The sequence below is a fragment of the Chiloscyllium punctatum genome, chromosome 9 (genome assembly GCF_047496795.1).
Source record: "Chiloscyllium punctatum isolate Juve2018m chromosome 9, sChiPun1.3, whole genome shotgun sequence".
NCBI classification, from domain to species: Eukaryota; Metazoa; Chordata; class Chondrichthyes; order Orectolobiformes; family Hemiscylliidae; genus Chiloscyllium; species Chiloscyllium punctatum.
The window spans coordinates 117,014,936-117,034,659 of NC_092747.1; the positions used below are offsets into that span (position 1 = coordinate 117,014,936).

Genomic DNA, 19,724 nt, shown 5'->3' on the forward strand with positions numbered 1-19,724 from the left:
CAACATTGTAAAGTTGTACTGAAGAATTTGTTTCTGTGTTGTACATCTCTATGATCTATGACTTACTGATCTGGAGTTGGCCAATAAAATAATAAAAACATAGCTTAGTAATGACGCAGAAAGGTCACTGTGGAGAATTTCCTCAAATTGGTTGAGGCGGGTTTGGACTGAGAGGGTGGAAATATTGTGAAAATTGGCATTGTTCAAGTATCGTTAATCTCAACCTAAACTAGTCCTACCTGCCTGCTCCTTTGCCCATATCCCTCCAAAGCTTTCCTATTCATGTACTTACCTGAATATTTTTTAAATGTTGCAACTGTGACCACATCCACCACTTCCTCAGGAAGTTAATTCCACACGCAGACCACTCTCGGTGTAAAGAATTTGTCCGTCTCTCCGTAAATATGTGTCCGAGACTTGAAGTCTCCCATCCTAGGGAAACGACACCCACCGTTAACCCTATCCAGACCCCTTACGATTTTATAAACCTCTCTAAGGTCAGCTCTCAAACACTTATGTTCCAGTGGAAAAGGTCCCAGCCTATCCAGCCTTTCTTTACAACTCCAACCTTCCACAACCGGCAACATCCTAATAAATCTCTTCTGAACCCTCTCTACCTTAATAATATCCTTCCTCTAAAAGGGTGACCAGAACTGGACACATGGCACACTGTTTGAAAACTCCTATGACAGAAAGTTTACGTGAGTGTACATAGCCAATCAAAGCATTGTTAGATGTCTATTACAGACTTATACTGCTCTGTGTCTTCAGTGTTAAATTGATAAGATACTTGCTACTTTTCTCCAATCATTCAAGTTTTAGAATAATTGACTTTTATCATAACAGGAGTAGAATAAAATGAAGAAATTACACTACAGTCATAGAAAGCTCTTGTCAGACTACCATAAGAACACATTGGGATGCAGCCAAAATCTAACTGATTGGTGGAGAATTGAATGTCCTATTCCTGTTCCTTGATTACTATGCCATTAAAAAGTGGCAACAATCTTAACTCTGAAGCAGAAGGTTGTGGGTTTCAGTTGGGCATACTATACATTATTGACCTTAATAGGCATTAATCACTTTAATGTCTCTCATATTTCTGTTAGAAGTCAATGCAGCCAGATATGATATGGATCAATGAGTGGAGCAGGTGGGAGGAACATGGATGTAGAGGACATCAGCAAAAAGCAAGTCAAATTCTGAACAAAGACATTGTTCCTGAACTCTTTTATAAAATAGAATTTTAACCCAACAAGGACATACACAGACATGCTGTTTCAGTGGTGACCCAGACTGATTGCAACACATGACACTCTGTTTACAACAACTCATAAACAATGGTCTCTCAGGATTTCATCCTGCCTTACCAAGGTACAGGTATAACATTTATTGCCAGTGTTACCTGGAAACATTCCATGCTGAAAGCACAATATGATTGCAGATAACTATAAAAACAAAGTATGTCAGATGCTGGAAATCTTAAACAAAAACATAAATTGCCGGAGAAACTCAACAGGTTCTGGAAGCATTTGTGGAGAGAAAGCATAATTAGCATTTTGGGTCTAGTGATCTTTCTTCAGTCCACTTGGTCGAAAGTAAAAGAGGAAAGCTACTTCCAAAAGTTCCAAAACAATGCAACAGCATATAAAACAGTAAATACTGCTCCTGGAATTCGAGGAAGTCAACTCCAACACCTAAAATAGCTCAAAAGATAAGCAGCTGTTACAGCCAGAAATGTTCCCATCCTCCATTTTTGATTACCCAGGGCTGTTTTCTCTGTAGCGCCGGAGGCTGAGGAGACATAGAGTCATAGAGATGTACAGCATGGAACAGACTCTTCAGTGCAACCCATCCATGCTGACCAGATATCCCAACCCATCTAGTCCCACCTGCCAGCACCTAGCCCATATCCCTCTAAACCTTTCCTATTTATATACCCATCCAAATGCCTCTTAAATGTTGCAATTGTACCAGCCTCCACCACATCCTCTGGCAGCTCATTCCATACACGTACCACCCTCTGTGTGAAAAGGTTGCCCCTTAGGTCTCTTTTATATCTTTCCCCTCTCACCCTAAACCTATGCCCTCTAGTTCTGGACTTTGCCTATTTATCCTATCCATGCACCTTATAATTTTGTAAACCTCTATAAGGTCACCCCTCAGTCTCCAACGCTCCAGGGCAAACAGCCCCAGCCTGTTCGGCCCCACCCTATAGCTCAAATCCTTTAACCCTGGCAACATTCTTGTAAATCTTTTCTGACCCCTTTAAAGTTTCACAACATCTTTCTGATAGGAAGGAGACCAAAATTGCATGCAATATTCCAACAGTGGCCTAACCAATGTCCTGTACAGCCGCAACATGACCTCCCAATTACTGCACTCAATACTCTGACCAATAAAAGAAAGGATACCAAATGCCTTCTTCACTATCCTATCTACCTGTGACTCCACTTTCAAGGAGCTATGAACCTGCACTCCAGGCTCTCTTTGTTCAGCAACATTCCCTAGGATCTTACCATTAAGTGTATAGGAACTGCTAAGATTTGCTTTCCCAAAATACAGCACCTCGCATTTATCTGAATTAAACTCCATCTGCCACATCTCAGCCCATTGGCCCATCTGGTCCAGATCCTGTTGTAATCTGAGGTAACCCTCCTCACTGTCCACTACACCTCCGATTTTGGTGTCATCTACAAACTTACTAACTGTACCTCTTATGCTCACATCCAAATCATTTATGTAAATGACAAAAACTAGAGGATCCAGCACTGATCCTTGTGGCACTCCACTGGTCACAGGCCTCCAGCCTGAAAAACAACCCTCCACCACCAGCACCCTCTGTCTTCTACCTTTGAGCCAGTTCTGTATCTAAATGGCTAGTTCTCTCTGTATTCCGTGAGATTTAACCTTGCTAATCAGTCTCCCATGGGGAACCTTGTCGAACACCTTACTGAAGTCCATATAGATCACATCTACTGCTCTGCCCTCATCAATCCTCTTTGTTACTTCCTCACAAAACTCAATCAAGTTTGAGAGACATGATTTCCCATGCACAAAGTCATGTTGACTATCCCTAATCAGTCTTTGCCTTTCCCAATACATGTACATCCTGTCCCTCAGGATTCCCTCCAACAGCTGACGTTAGGCTCACTGGTCTCTAGTTCCCTGGCTTGTCCTTACCACCCTTCTTAAACAGTGGCACCACGTTAGCCAACCTCCAGTCTTCCGGCACCTCACCTGTAACTATCGATGAAACAAATATCTCAGCAAGAGGCCCAGCAATCACTCCTCCAACTTCCGACAGAGTTCTCAGGCACACCTGATCAGGTCCTGGGGATTTATCCACCTTTACCCATTTCAAGACATCCAGCACTTCCTCCTCTGTAATATGGACATTTTGCAAGATGTCACCATCTATTTCCCTTCAGTCTATATCTTCAATATCCTTTTCCACAGTAAATACTGATGCAAAATACTTGTTTAGCATCCCCGCCCCCCCATTTTCTGCAGCTCTGCACAAAGGCCGCCTTGCTGATCTTTGAGGGGTCCTATTCTCTCCCTAGTTATCCTTTTGTCCTTAATGTATTTGTAAAAGCTCTTTGGATTCTTTTTAATTGTATTTGCCAAAGCTATCTCATGTCCCCTTTTTGCGCTCCTGATTTCCCTCTTAAGTATACTCCTACTTCCTTTATACTCTTCTAAGGATTCACTCGATCTATCCTATCTATACCTTACACATGCTTCCTTCTTTTTCTTAACCAAACCCTCAATTTCTTTAGTCATCCAGCATTCCCTATACCTACCAGCCTTCCCTTTCACCCTGACAGGAATATACTTTCTCTGGATTCTTGTTATCTCATTTCTTGTTATCTCATTTCCCATTTTCTAGCCGTCCCTTTACCTGCGAACATCTGCCCCCAATCAGCTTTTGAAAGTTCTTGCCTAATACCGTCAAAATTGGCCTTTCTCCAATTTAGAACTTCAACTTTTAGATCTGGTCTATCCTTTTCCATCACTATTTTAAATCTAATAGAATTATGGTCACTGGCCCCAAAGTGCTCCCCCACTGACACCTCAGTCACCGGCCCTACCTTATTATCCAAGAGTAGGTCAAGTTTTGCACCTTCTCTAGTAGGGACATCCACATACTGAATCAGAAAATTGTCTTGTACACACTTAACAAATTCCTCTCCATCTGAACCCTTAACACTATGGCAGTCCCAGTCTATGTTTGGAAAGTTAAAATCCCCTACCATAACCACCCTATTATTCTTACAGATAGCTGAGATCCCTGTACAAGTTTGTTTCTCAAATTCCCTCTGACTATTAGGGGGTCTATAAATCAATCCCAATAAGGTTATCATCCCTTTCTTATCTCTCAGTTCCACCCAAATAACTTACCTGGATGTAATTCCAGGAATATCCTCCCTCAGCACAGCTGTAATGCTATCCCTTATCAAAAATGCCACCCACCACCCCCCCAAACCTCTCTTGCCTCCCTTTCCATCCTTCCTGTAGCATTTGTATCCTGGAACATTAAGCTGACCTTATAGAGGTTTATAAAATCATGAGGGGCATGGATAGGGTAAATAGACAAGGTCTTTTCCCTGGGGTTGGGGGAGTCCAGAGCTAGAGGGCATAGGTTAAGGGTGAGAGGGGTCTGATATATGAGACGCGTAAGGGGCAACTTTTTCATGCAGAGGCTGGTACGTGTATGCAATGAGCTGCTAGAGGAAGTGGTGGAGGCTAGTACAACTACAACATTTAAAAGGCATTTGGGTGGGTATATGAATAGGAAAGATTGAGACGGATATGGGCCAGGTGCTGGCAGGTGGGACTAGATTGGGTTGGGATATCTGGTCGGCATGGACAAGTTGGACTGAAGGTCTCTGTGCTGTACATCTCTATGACTACTTCATGGTCTAACTGGAAGAGTATCCTGCAGTGAACAAGATATTGTTTATTGCATGTTAATAAGAGATGTTGGAGAGGGATGGATGTTAGATCTGACTTCTTCGAGATCCTCTGCTGTACTGTCCTCATGCCATCATCAGAAAGGGTGGGACATACAGTATTCCTCAGTACTAATCTTTTCAGATCAATCTGCAACATTTATCCTCCAAACTTTTATTTCATTATTAATACTGTACATTTGTGAATAATTAAACTTCCTGCTGATATATCTCCCACAAAGTCTCTGACTTCACAAATTTAGATGATCTGAATTCTCCCAGAATGCTTTCCTCAGACCTGGTTTGCCAGGCGGAATACTGTAGTCTTTGATTCCCTTCCTGATTAGTTTAAAGAGTCCTTCAGACCTTAAACTGAGCACATGGAACTGACTGAATTTCCTTCTTGGAGAACATTATCCCAGCGGAAATAGGCAATTTCTTCTTTTCAGTATCCTGAATCTCTGAAATCGGTAATCATTTCATTGCAGTATCATGAATTGTTGAATATCCCTTCCATAGAGGTTGCATGTATCACCATCTTGAATCCATGTCAGCAGATTTTTATTCTCAATCTGCCCGTGAATCTGTGCTAAAGTGTAACAGTATCTTACTTCTACTTCTTGATGGGAATGGACTATTCATAATGAGTTTCTACATTTTAAAAAACTTGCACACAGCCCCACAACATTTCAGGCTACTATACGTCTTACTTTGGTGTTTAGGAAATGCAGAAATCAAGTTACACACAGCAATCATTCACAAGTAGCAATATGACCATTGTAATGTTCAATGTTGTAAGTTTGATTGTGTGTACTTGTTGATTGATCGGCTCCCTGTGCTTGGTTGGCTAAACATAGTGTGACAATACTGAAATGCAAACACATTGTCGTGTTGCGGTAATTGCTTCAATAAAATATTAGACCATATACCAGGTATATTTCCTGCTTCTACACTGAATAACACCCTGACATCATGTAATAGTAAATTGAAGAGACAACCATTCATCATTGAACAGATGCACTAACACTTCTAACAATGCAGCATTTATTTAGTATTGCACTAAAGTCTAAGATTAGGGTGGTATGGTGGCTCAAGGGTTAGCACTGCTACCTCACAGTGACAGGTACCCAGGCTCGATTTCACCCGTGGGCGCCTGTCTGTGTGGAGTTTGCACATTCTCCCCATGTCTGTGTGGGTTTCCACCAAGTGCTCTGGTTTCCTCCCATAGTCCAAAGATGTGCAGGTTAGGTAGGTTGGCAATGCTGCATAGCCTGCACATCCCTGGACACTGGGCAAAGTGAGAAATACAGGGATAGGGTGGGAGTGTGGGCCTGAATGGGATGTGCTTCAGTGGGTTGGTGCAAACATGTTGGACCGAATGGCCTGCTTCCACACTTCTAGGAGTTCCTAGATCAGAGAATGTGCTTAGGCTCAGGATGAACAAACAACTTTCTGCCTTGAAGGAGAAGATGCAACACAGCCCAATTGGCTAATAGTCATCCACTGTATAAAGTTATACTTCACATATACTTCCTTCATATCCTCTGTCACTTTATGGGAACAGTTTTATTTCGAATGTTCATTGTGGACTGAAGAATGGAAATATCTCAGGCTTGTACAACACTAAAAAGTTCACTCCCATTCAAAGTTGCTGATTGATTGGCACCTCATTCACCTCCAGGAGAATAGTGTGTATTGCATATGAAATGGACTGCAACACCTTACCAAGGCTCCTTTGATAACCTCAGTTTCCTGAAGTACAGACAGCAGGTGAATGGGAACCTGCAAGTTCCCTCCTAGTCACACATCAACATGACATGGTATGATGGCCGAAATCATCTTCTGAGGAGACGATCTCTGCAGATTACCGCCTCTTTCCTACTTTCTTATGTTAGGACTGATCTCCACATTTCTCACTTGCATTTCCAATCCTGGCCCATTCAGAAATATGGAGTGTACCTGAAATCTAACTGCTTCCTTGCATGTCGGATAATCAGAGGAAGTCAAACCAAGCCCCCCACCCCACTTTTCTTTTGTGGAGATATACAAGTAGTCTTTTAAGTTTAAGTGCCTTAAGTTTGCAAGTCTTCATATAATTATGAATAATTAGTAATTATGCAGTGGTTGGCAATCCTTTGTTTCATGTGAAGATGCAACTCCCTGCCCTGACAATGATAGCTAACCCACACCTGTCAATAGTGATTAACTTCTCCTCCCTGACAGTGGTCAGCACCACAGTGATCAAATCCTCATTGATGAGTGATAACCGCCTTGCTCAACCTCCCCAATAGTGTTCTCCTTCCTCCATCACAGTCACCACTCTCCTCCCCATCTGCACTTCCACAGCAAGGCAGATTACCTCAAACGTTGCCTGGACACGAGCCAGGTTTCTGCGAGGTGAGTCAGGAGGATTGACATGGTTCAAGGGGTGCTGAAGGTGAGAACAGTTTGTGGTATTGGAGGGGGGTGAACACCATCCAGTGGGGGACAATCTCGTGAATATTACTAGGTGCAAGCTAATTATTGTCAAAGGCACTGGAGTGCTTCGACCCTCCAGTCGAAGGAGGGTCGAAGCACTCCAGTTGATTAAGTCAGAGTGATGCTGCTCAGCGGTTTTTAGACCAACTTTAAAATCTTTTAAGTAAATCCATATATAAAAAAACAGTAAGTGTAGGACAAATAGCCCAAGCTCAAGAACAGTTAGAGTTAGACAATAATCATACTTCTCTTAATATGCCTTAAAGACAATATTAAAAAATAGATCAACTGAGCTACCTTATAATGCGTTTATTTTGGTTACAAAACATATAGGCATTCAGCTCTAAGACATTTTTAAAATTATTTTTGTTACATTACAAAATCCAATTAGAACAACTACATGATTTATCCCAGTTCAGAATTCTGTACATAAACTTTACTATTTTGAGGAATTAATTTTCAGAGATTCAAAACCTGAAATACTTAATGAAAGCCAAGATATGCAAAACATGCACAAATATTGCAAGACAGGGTGTATACATTGAACAGTATTAGCCCCTTATTTACTTTCCAAACCAAAGAAATCATTTATCATTGTGACAAACATTTTCAAGACCAAAAATACTTGCTAATTTTAGAAAATTTTGACTTTTTAAAAAGTGATTTATTATTTGAAGCTTTGTAGGCTTGTCTATTTGTTGTTTATGTTTTTGCTGAGGGAGGGAAAGCATGCTGCCTACTTCCAGGACTTTGTCATTGCCAGACACCATGAGAATACAGATGCTGGAAATCTGAAAGAAAAACAGAAAATGACAGTTAAATTCAGCAGATCTGGCAGGATCCCTGGAGAGAGAAACAGAGTTAATGGTTTGAGTCCAGCATGGTTTGTCTTCAGTTCCAAATAAGAGTCAGACTGGACTTCAAAAGTTAACTGTTGCTCTCTCCAGAGATGCTGTCAGACCTGCTGAGTTTCTCTAATATCTTCTGTTTTTATTAGGAATGCAATCACCCCTACAGTATCCCATCACCAAGTCACCCTTCATTTACACTACATGAGCTCTGATCAGCCAGCTCAGAACCTGTCCCTAGATTGAAGAGATTTTTTTGAATCTCTTGCTTATCTGTCGGCCAGGGCTCCCTGATTGATTGGGATTGTTAAGCTAAGCCAAAGATCTCATCATCAATAAGACTCAGTGATCCTTGTACCAATCACTATATAGGCTGAATTTAATTTTTGTCCCAGTCAATACTTGTTCATTCAGAAATGCCACAGCTGTGTCACAACTCAATTACATTTCCAAATAAAAATAAAACAAGAGTCCTGAGGAAGGGTCACTCAACTGGAAATGCTAACTTTGATCTGTCTCCATAGATGCTGAGACCTGCTGAGCTTTTGCAGCAATTTCTGTTTCTGTTTCTGATTTACAGCATCCACAGTTCTTTAGGTTTTTATTTACATTTTCAAACATTTGCATGAAAGAATTTATGCATCATTGTTCAATTTGGGATACTAAGATTAGCTGTCCTTTTTTTAATATTTCACTGAGCAAGAGCCATAGACTAACACTGACTATCAGTGATGATCACCATAATTAAAAGCAATGCTGCACTCTTTTGGCCAAGCCATTTATTTTTCTCTAGTTCTCATCATCCTTTTCTTTAGTATGTACAACTATTTTCATAGTGAAGCAGTAATAGAGGAACACACACAATTAACATTAAAAAGCATCAAACAATAAAAGAAATTATGGAAATAATTTTACTGATTCTAATTGGAGGTGTTCCTTTTGTTTACTTTTTTGTGCAGAGCCACTTTGATACTGTGAAACAGAAATATTTTTCATCCGTATGTTGATCATAAGTCAGGAAGGAAGCTGTTATGGAGAGGACACGATTCAGTTTTTCAAATGACATACACCATTTTGTCTCCATTATCTTAACCAACAGTTAGAGCAGTTTTATTGCCCCCCAAAATGTCCCATCTCCCTTTAATGCAATTTGTGCTTGAATTCGTGGTATTATAAGTTCCAGTTCATCGCCCACTTCAAGTTTTGCAATACCCGATTGCAAATAAATAGTTGGTCAGAAACGGTGTTAAAAACAAAATCAACATTTTGAACAAGCCAACGCAAGCTCTAAAATAAATCCTTACCAGCTGTAAAGCAAGAATCATTTGGGCAACAGGCAGACATGCTTTGAATACACCGGAATAGGATCACAGTTCGTGGCTCACTGCCAACACTATTGGCCTTTCTCCTCTGGATAAAATGTCCCATTGTAAATGAATTATCCTTATACCACACCTAGAAATTCAAGAACATAGTAAGTCAAGAACTCTACCAATTGATTAAATCCCTGAATGACAAACCAACTTGCCTGACTGTATACCAGAAAGTAGCCAGCCTCTTTGATCAAGCTGTTGTTATCCTTTTTGACAAGAGCATTTCCATTTTTCAAACTTAGAATCCATGGGACAGTTGTTTCCTCTATAATATAATTTCAGACGAGCTCATCAGTGAATGATAGAAGATGCCGACAAGTTGCATATTGTATTTTTTTTAACATTGAAAGTAACTAAGGAAACTGAAGACGATTCCAGGTTTGTATTCTGGTCTGTGGTGAATTAACTCAACTCAGCCAGAGTAATTGGAGACAGATTGTGATTGGTCTGAGCACTCCTTGAGCTGCAAGAGGGGAAATGAATCAGGATTACTATTATTCCAACTGAAAAATACATGTGTAAGTACCATAAGAGCACAACATCTGATCTGACTCTAAGACAAATGCGTGTCTTGGTAGTCCCACCGAGGTAATTGTGTCTGAGCTGATACATTGTTTGCATGTATCTTGTGATGTTACCAGGGACTGATATTTCAATGAGATGACAGGAAGCATCAGTGATGGGTACACCTGTAAGTTGGTGTAAGGAGTGATATGCTGGAAGAGGTTTGGGAGTACAATGTTGGGTGATATACACATCTGGATGCAATTGAGTCCAGCTGATTTTCTTTTAAGTTTGTTTCTTTATTTGTTCGTGGGATGTGGGTGTTTTAGGCGAGGCAGTATTTATTGCCATCTCTAATTACCCAGAGGGTGATTAAGAGTCAACTACATTACTGTGGGTCTGGACTCTCATGTAGGTCAGACCAGGTAAGGATGGCAGTTCCCTTCCCTCAAGGACATTAGTGAACTAGATGGATTTTTCCAACAATTGGCAATGGATTCATGGACAATATCAGACTCTTAATTCCAGATTTTTTCTTGAATTCAAATTCCTCTTTCTGCCATGACAGGATTTGAACCCATGTCCCCAGAACATTACCTGGGTCTCTGAATTAGCAGTCCAGCAATAATACTACTAGGCCATCGCTTCCCTTTTATTTGCTCAATTCTCTCATGCAATTGGGCTTTGTTGGTTGGGTTAGCATTTATTGCTCGACTCTAGTTCCCCTTGAGGAAAATGATGATGTATTGCCTTCTTAAACACTGCAGTCCACAAAAGTTTGTTAAACTACCGTCAGCTTTCCACCTATCAGTATAATATCTGCTGTGATCTCCAGTTTGGCCTTCTTGCTGTCTGAAGAGGTGATATTTTCTTTACCTCCCCATCGGAAGGGAAGCTCCTTTGAAAGTGCAGCCTTGCTATATTTAAGAATCCATTACCACAGTGGCTTCCTTTGTTCTACTATCTGCACAATCGCTCAACTGTCATTTTTATGGTTCCTTTATAAACAGTTCAACTAATATAGACTCATAAGTCATCATCATTGCACCCACTCAGAAAACCAACAGGTTAGATGCAAATATGGTGCCTGGATTAAAAGCCATCTATAAAAGCATTGCACATACTTCCCAGCTCTCCCTAGAATATCTGCCCTAGCCCACACCAACCTCTGTCTGCTGAGACCTCGCCAAACTCCCGAAGATTAAAGATTTCAAAATTTCACCTGATGCTTCAGGCCAATTACCTGCTGTCAGTAATGAACAAACTTGGAGATAAAATAGTTTTTAAGCAATTACAGAGAGAGGGAAACAATGAGGAGAATGTGTCAGAGAAGAAAGAAGGAAATTATGTTTCTGCCTGGATAAGTGCAAAGTATTTATTTGGCCTTTAAATAGTGGTTGTTTTGAGTCAAATCTTTCTCATTTATCTATGTGTGCCCCCAGATATTTTAATAATGATAAGCACAGTATACGTTAAGCTAAAGCTGGAAAGAGGTTGATATCGACAAGATATTCGCAATGTCAATTTTCAAGCTGAAAGAGAACCAATTCTTCACTGCAGAAATTCACCTCAGACAACACCTTCCAAGCCCACGACCACTTCCATCTAGAAGGACAAGGACAGCAGATACATGGGAACACCACCACCTTCAGGTTCCCTTCCAAGCCACTCACCGTCCTGACTTGGAAATATATCACTGTCACTCGGTCAAAATCCTGGAAATCCCCCCCTAAGGGAATTAGATTACATTAGGCTCCCTACAGTATGGAAACAGGCCCTTCGGCTTAACAAGTCCACACCGACCCTCCGAACAGTAACCCACCTAGACCAATTCCCCTACCCTATATTTACCCCTGACTCACGCACTTAACACTATGGGCAATTTAGCATGGCCAATTCACCTAACCTGCACATCTTTGGATTGTGGGAGGAAACTGGAGCACCTGGAGGAAATCCACGCAGACAATCGTGGGTCAACCTACAGCATATGGACTGCAGCTGTTCAAGAAAGCAGCTAACCACCACCTTCTCAAGCGCAACTAGAGATGAGCAATAAAGGCTGGCCAGCCAATGATGCCCGTGACTGAATAAATAAATTTGTGTCATCTCAATATTTTGGTGTGATAGTGAAATTGCAGATAAGTATACTCTATTTCACATTTCCTCTTGGTCATAGCTGGATCTCAATCGCTTGTACATTTATATTATTTTTCAGTGATGAAGGTTGAATATAGTTGGTGACCATGTGGTATAAAAATGGAAATACATTACTGCTACCAGATTTAAAGAAAAGGAAACTTCATAATCATTAGTATCAGATGTTTCATTTTTAATAATCTTTTGGATCAAAGATCACATCTATTGGACTCTGCTATTACTGTTACAGTAAAGCACAAAAAAAAGTTAGTCAGGACAACATCGGCTTCTGCAGTAGCGTCAATGACAAGAGGTCATCCATTTAAAATTGCTACTAACAGCGAAGAAAGAGGTGAGAAGAATTTCCTTCATGCAGAGAGTTATTGGAGCGTGATTGCTTTACAACAGCATGTCATTAAGGCAGAGGTAACCGAATCTTTCAAAGAGAATTACATAAACATTTGGAAACCAAAGATGCAAGTCGACAGGATTTGTTTTGCATGGTTCAGTAAACAACTGCAACAAATATGATAGGTCTTTTTTTTTTCTCTCTGTGCAAAATGCTTGTACAGTTCCTAGAGTGTTTGTCTGTAGAATTTGGGAAGTGAGGGAATTCAGTACAATAAGGGAGGAGATGCCACTCTGTTCTTTTTACAAAACAAGTGGAGTACGAGAGCAGGAGTTGAAGATAACAAAAATCAGATTCTGAAGGTGGAAGGTAGGCAGGATAATTACTTAAACTCCATAAATTTAGGAATATAGTTGTGGCGTTTCTAAACTTGAAACCCAATTGGGTAAAAGGCAGATGTGCTACAGTGAAAGTACATGGATGGTAGTGTGATCTTAGGCAGCCACATCAGCAACTTCAGCACAGAGCTGGAATCCAAGTTTTAGTGATACATTAAGGAGGGTTGTTATGTGGATTCCTTATTCCAGGAGGCAGTTGCCATCCCTACCATGCCCTTAAGTTATGTCGTTCAGATTGGCCCATGGTTAAGGACAGGGCAAGGACAACTTAGGCAAATAGAGGATCCAAAGGAGGTCTTGCTGTCATCCATATTGTCCTTGCAGCTTCTGTGGATGAGCAGGGTTATGAGGAAGCACAACACAAACTGACCACAGAACCATGGTGCAGGGGCTTTAAATGTGTGGGTTGGTTGGAGGTTGGGCTGGGTTCTGCAAACTGTACTTTGCAGTTGACAGAAAGACTCCTAAAGGTCATGTTGCGTGCATGGTGCCAAGGTTATGGGCATCATCTCAGCACTGGAGAGGAGTAGGAGGGGAAAAGTCTTGCTGTCCCGGTCTCTTTGGGTAGCAACAACCTAAGCAGGATTAAGAATGTTTCTGCTGAGGGGATAGGAACAGCCAAGTTTAAAAACAAATCTCAAAGGTAATAATCTCTGGAATGCAACTGAGGAGCTGTAAATTGGCATTGAGTAAAAAAGATCATGGAGTTGAATGCATGACTCAAAAGATTAATATGGGAGGAAAATGGGGCTGTACCATTGGGATGACCTTCACCAGAACTGGACAGGGATTAACGTATTGTTGATTATCATCACTAGGGCTCTAAAGAAGGGTTTAAATTAAGTACAAGAGAACTGTTCACTTCAGAGGGGAGTTCAGTCATGGAGCCCAGCATGTGATACACTGAGATTTTCCTTATTGTGTCTCTTGTCAGTCTCAGGTGACTATCATAGGAGGGAAGGCCAGCAGAATCAGCTTTGAACACACCATCATCAGTCTCCCAAATCTTCCACCAATTCAATTACATTCACATACCCATATCAATGCTGAGTCCAAGGCTGATAAGAGGCCTCTGATAACAATGCATGGTCTCCTCCATGGAGATGTTGGCTACTGCCAATGGAGAGCCAGGTTTATCATATGATCCAAATGCATGAGGATCTGCATATCTTTGCTCTGATGCCTGAACATTGGTGGATAGTTAAGAGCTGAGCAAGGCACTTGAATCTCCCACAAGGCAGTCCTTTTCCTCAGGGATACAGTGTGGTATTACCATGTACCATGTGAGTCAATTGTCATGCGGGCACTCCTCGTCCCATCTGTCTCTGAGCCCAGAGTATCTACTCTTCTGGAGGAGATCTCAGTAGGCCTGGGCTCTTCAAGGTCTCAAGCACACCAGGGTGGGCAGGGACATCTTCTAATTTCATCCCATGGAATGGGCATCAACCTCATCACATGGTAGCTTGCCTTCCTTTAAAGAACATTAATGAACTAGACAGGTTTTTACAACAATCAACACCGGTTACCTGATCGCCATTTATTTAATTGCAGATTTTTATTGAATTGAAATCTCACCATTACCATGGTTGGATTTTAACCCATATTCCAGAATAAGCCTGGATAACTAACCCAGTGACGTGACCACAATACTCCTGTGTCCCTTGTAATTTCTCATTAAGAGTTTGCTTACTTGATGTATGGGTTCATGATTTTTAGGATGCTCTTACTCAAAGAATATTGTATCGTCGTGCTTTATATTTGTGAATCATTGCTGAATGGAGGGCTTTGAGGATTTCTCGTGAGTGTGGGCAGCGATGTATATATTCATTTTTATTCAGTGGTATCACAGATGGTGTAACTTGATGACATGACCATGTAATAATATATATTTTGTCAAGAAAGCTAATCTGACTTTATAAAAGTGGACACAACAACTTAAAAGATGGTTCCCAGGAACCTTGAAACTGTCCCTACTGATTCTCACTGGCAAGAAAGACAGATCAACTGATGACACACTCAACCTTGGGGCAGCTGCCAATAAGGTGGACTGGGGAGAGAGGTGCTGAGGTCTTCCAGCAGAAGTTAAATTAGGAACTGTTCAGTTATTCGACCCTCCCAGTGCCTCAAATGAATGTCTGTAAAATCTGGTTCAAGTCAGAACTGTCTCTAGTTTGCTTGTGGGATAGAGTTAAACTCCAACGTTTGCTTGTTTTCTTCACATATCAATGTACAGAACCGAACTGCGGTTGTGACCATATATATTTTTTCTGTGAATAAAATTGAAAATGTTTGAAATGAAAAAAAATTCAACCAGAAAAGGAAGCCACTTATAATTTGATCAATCTTTGGAAAAGACAATTAATTCTTAAAGGTGGCAAAATTCAAAGTTTCAAAGACAAACAGAATATTGGAAGGACGCCTCAGGGGAATTGCAGCATTACTGACTTTATGGGATAGCAATTCACCAAATGTTAAAATAGTAGACATCTTAAGATTAATGTGTATTAAATAGTGCTACGTTTCAAATAGTGTCTCATAGCCTAAGAGAAAAGGTTCAAGAGTCAGCAGTGGAGAGAGGCTTCTCAATAAGGAGAGATGATAAAGTCAAAACAGTGAAGAGCTGCTGTACTGAAACAGGCTACTAAGTGCCAATCCCAGCAGGGTGATAAAACTGAATTATAGGAGCCTGCGCTTCCACTCAGAACCGGTTCTTGGGAGAAACTTTCAACCACTCAATTACAGAAGCCATCGCTGCTGCTGACTTTGACTTCAAATTTTCAACCACCTCCCCTTTTGAAAAAGAATCATTGACCAAGTAACAAGCCAGCAATAAAATTTGACTGAAATTATTTTCATATTTATAAGCATCTTTTATCTGTGTCTATGTTTAATCTTTGTATCTGTATTGTATTTTATAAATAAATCATCTATTTTACCAAAGAACTTATAAGAAATATTTCTGTAATAACCTGGTGTTGCATAATTTTTTAACTTTGTCCATCCCAGTTCAACAGTGGCAGCTGTACATCATGGCAGTTCAAAGATGTGCAGGTTAGATGGATTATCCATGGGGAATGCAGGGTGACAGGGATATGGTAGATCTGTGTGGGATTTTTTGAAGGGTTACTGTAGGCTTGATGGACTGGCTGACCTGCTTCCACACCGTAGGGATTGCTTGATATCTTGGTGTGCTTATGGCCTTGTCAGTATGAGAGATAAATAGAAAGATGGCTATAATAGTTTATATTACTTATGTTCCAGTGAAAAGCCTATGTACTTGGGGTGGTAATTTCCTGGCATCCTATGTGATCAAGAATTGCTACACCTTCCAATGGGAAGAGGACAAAGTTGAAGTATGAAGAGAGAAAGGTAGGGTGACGGTGGGTGTATATGCGTGTGTGCATTTATAAACACAGAAATTACTCTCTGACATACCCTCTCTTTCTAAATTCCTATCGGTAGATTGGGCCAGGAGACAAGGAAATCCCAAGCTGAAAGGCAAACCATTTCTATATCCCATTTTCATAGGAATTCTGCCTAGGCTAGCCCACACTGCATTGCCAGAGGCAAAAACAAGGCAGATGCTTTTTAACTCAAACTCCAAACCAAACATCTATGAGATATAATTCAATATTTGTACTTACGTTTACTGTTTTCATTAGAAACAGATCTTTGCTCAACTCGACAAGTTGACTGTGGTCTTCCATGCATATACTTCAGACAATCATTCACTAACAATCCATAAATATGACAGTGTCAGAGTGGTGAGTTCCACAGACAATAATGGGACACAGTTACATCATTTCCACTTATTATTAATGCTATTATATATCGAATATTAATGTTAATAATTACTAATTGTAATTAAATGGTATTACCTTTTAGAAGTGGTCTTTGATCATGCACAGCAATCAACTGCATAAAGGACTGCTTCTCTAAAGCAGAAGGAATAAAAGTCAAACCAATACACTAACATTCATGATTCCATGAAGTAGGCAGACTGCAGTCTGAGCAATAGAAATCAAAACAAATCTGTTTAATGGTTTCTGTAGATTGGCTTTTAATTTGAATTCTGTTTAGAAACAATATCAGCATTGATTGGATGTAATTCTACTTAGAAGTAAAAATACAAAAACTGACAGAAGATTACATTGTAAGAATGCAGGGTTTGCTGGTCTGTGAATTAATTTACAATGATTGTGAAGCAGAGAACACCTTCCTTATTTATGCTGCCTATGAGAAGTGAGAGTGCCTACTAATCCATCCACATGCTTCAAGAGGTGGTTTGAAATTCAACATTAATTTTTAATGAAAACAGGTGTTAGTGTAATCACTCCATATGGAAGATCAGCAACCTGATTGAGAATTTTAAATTGCAAGTGTATTAAATCTATTCCTCAGTACGCTCCTCCAAAGCAGTAAGACCTGGACAACACAGAAGTGGAAGGAAAGAAAAGGATGAACAGTTTCTATTTTACTTCCTCATGCCTGGCATCCCTTGACAGGGCTAGGCCACCAACTCATAGTTATAGGCATACAGCACAGAAACAAACCTTTGGGAGAAGATTTGTAGCTCGGGTGCTTGTTGTTGTGGTTCTGTTCGCCGAGCTGGGAATTTGTGTTGCAGATGTTTCATCCCCTGTCTAGGTGACATCCTCAGTGCTTGGGAGCTTCCTGTGAAGCGCTTCTGTGATGTTTCCTCTGGCATTTATAGTGATTTGTATCTGCCGCTTCCGGTTGTCAGTTCCAGCTGTCCACTGCATTGGCCATATATTGGGTCCAGGTCGATGTGCTTATTGTTTGAATCAGTGGATGAGTGCCATGCCTCTAGGAAGTCCCTGGCTGTTCTCTGTTTGGCTTGTCCGATAATAGTAGTGTTGTCCCAGTCGAACTTATGTTGCTTGTCATCTGAGTGTGTGGCTACTAAGGATAGCTGGTCATGTCATTTCGTGGCTAGTTGGTGCTCATGGATGCATGAACAGCCAGGGAATTCCTAGAGGCATGGCACTCATCCACTGGTTCAATCAACAAGCACATCAACCTGGACCCAATATACCGACCACTGCAGCGGACAGCTGGAACTGACAACCAGAAGCGGCAGATACAATTTACTATAAATGCCGGAGGAAAGATCACAGAAGCGCTTCACAGGAGGCTGTCAAGCACTGAGGATGTCACCTAGACAGGGGACGAAACGTCTGTAACACAAATTCCCAGCTCGGCGAACAGAACCACAACAGAAACAAACCCTTCGGTCCAATCAGTCCATGCTGACCATAATCCCAAACCAAACAAGTTTCACATGCCTGCCCATGGCCCATATCCCTCCAAACATTTCTTACACATGCACTTATCCAAATGCAGTTTAAACATTGCAACTGTATCCATATCCATAACTTCCTCTGGAAGTTCCTTCCACACACAAACCACTCTCGCTATAAAGAATTTGCCCCATATGCCTTTTTAAAATCTTTGTCCTCTCACCTTTGATCATCTTCTTTGATCATGCTCTTCTCAATGGTAAATTGACAACTAGGTCATGACGTCCTGGTCAGTTATTCCTCTGCTATAAAAATTCCCATCTTTCACTAGTGAAGTTGGCAGATATTGATATTGACACAGACAAGCTAGCATCAATGGTTACCCCACCTCAAGGAGAAATGGAAACCTCAGCTGGCCAAGAATAAGCTTCAGAGAAAATAGGAGCTGGGGAATCCCATGTGTTCCCAGGCGACAGTCTTCATCTACAACTATCGCTACAGAGACTGCCATGCGAACGTGGTGTTCCTGAACCACACTAGTTTACACTGAACACAGTCAATATCAAGCCATGAATCATCATCACAACAGGTTCAAAGATGTCAAGAAAGTGTTACTTGACAGTTAATACAGCCTTTATCAACTCCATGCTGTAGAGGGATGATCCAAGTAAATCCTCCTGCATCCCTTATACAAAATTAATTTTGAAATCTGATGCTTTTAACAGACAATAATGAGCAGTGATTTTTAACTACACAAATTAAACTCATACATTGATTATGGTCAACAAACAATTTCCTGTCAAGTATCAAATTCAGGAGCTCAAGTCAGACGCATTTGATCAACATATTGAGCATTAAGTGCAGGTTTAAATCTCAACTAAGAAAGGTTACTGAACTTGGAAGACTAACTCTGTTTTCTCTCCACAGATGCTGCCAGACCTGGTAAGTTTCTCCAGCTTTTTGTTTTACTCTGTAACTTACAAATTGCTCTGTAACAAAGTATTTACCTGGAAGCCGGTGGGCACCAGGGACTTGGGTTCAATTCTAGCCTTGCGTGACTGTGTCGCGTTTTCACATTCTCCTGGGTCTGCAAGGGTTTCCCACCAGCAGTTCAAATATACACAGCTTAGGTGGATTAGCCATGCTAAATTTCCCCATTGTGTCCAGAGATGTGCACACTAGTTGGATTAGCCATGGGAAATGTGAGGAGAGGGTGGGCACCTGGGTTTAGATGGAATGTTCTTTGGAAGGCTTTGAAAGCAGACTTTAGGGGTTCTACCCTTTGATTCTAAGCCAATCTAATTGGCAGGCTTTACTCCTGTTAGAGAAATCCCATTGATTTGATTTATTATCGTCACATGTACCTAGTTACAGTGAAGAATTTTGTTTTGCGTGCAGTACAGGCAGATCATATCACACAAA

At 40.8% G+C, this 19,724-nt stretch overlaps 1 protein-coding gene across 1 annotated transcript in view; it reads right to left on the reverse strand.

Moving 5' to 3' along the window:
* Positions 1–9,380: 9,380 nt before the first annotated feature.
* Positions 9,381–19,724, reverse strand: part of LOC140481701 (uncharacterized) — a 58,442-nt gene continuing 48,098 nt past the window's right edge. Inside the window, exons 4-8 of the mRNA XM_072578274.1 lie at positions 16,920–16,976; positions 16,686–16,772; positions 9,810–9,919; positions 9,589–9,736; positions 9,381–9,496 (exon numbers count right to left, since the gene is read on the reverse strand). Coding sequence (XP_072434375.1) covers positions 9,381–9,496; positions 9,589–9,736; positions 9,810–9,919; positions 16,686–16,772; positions 16,920–16,976 — 518 coding nt within the window. The remainder of the gene's footprint in view (positions 9,497–9,588; positions 9,737–9,809; positions 9,920–16,685; positions 16,773–16,919; positions 16,977–19,724) is intronic.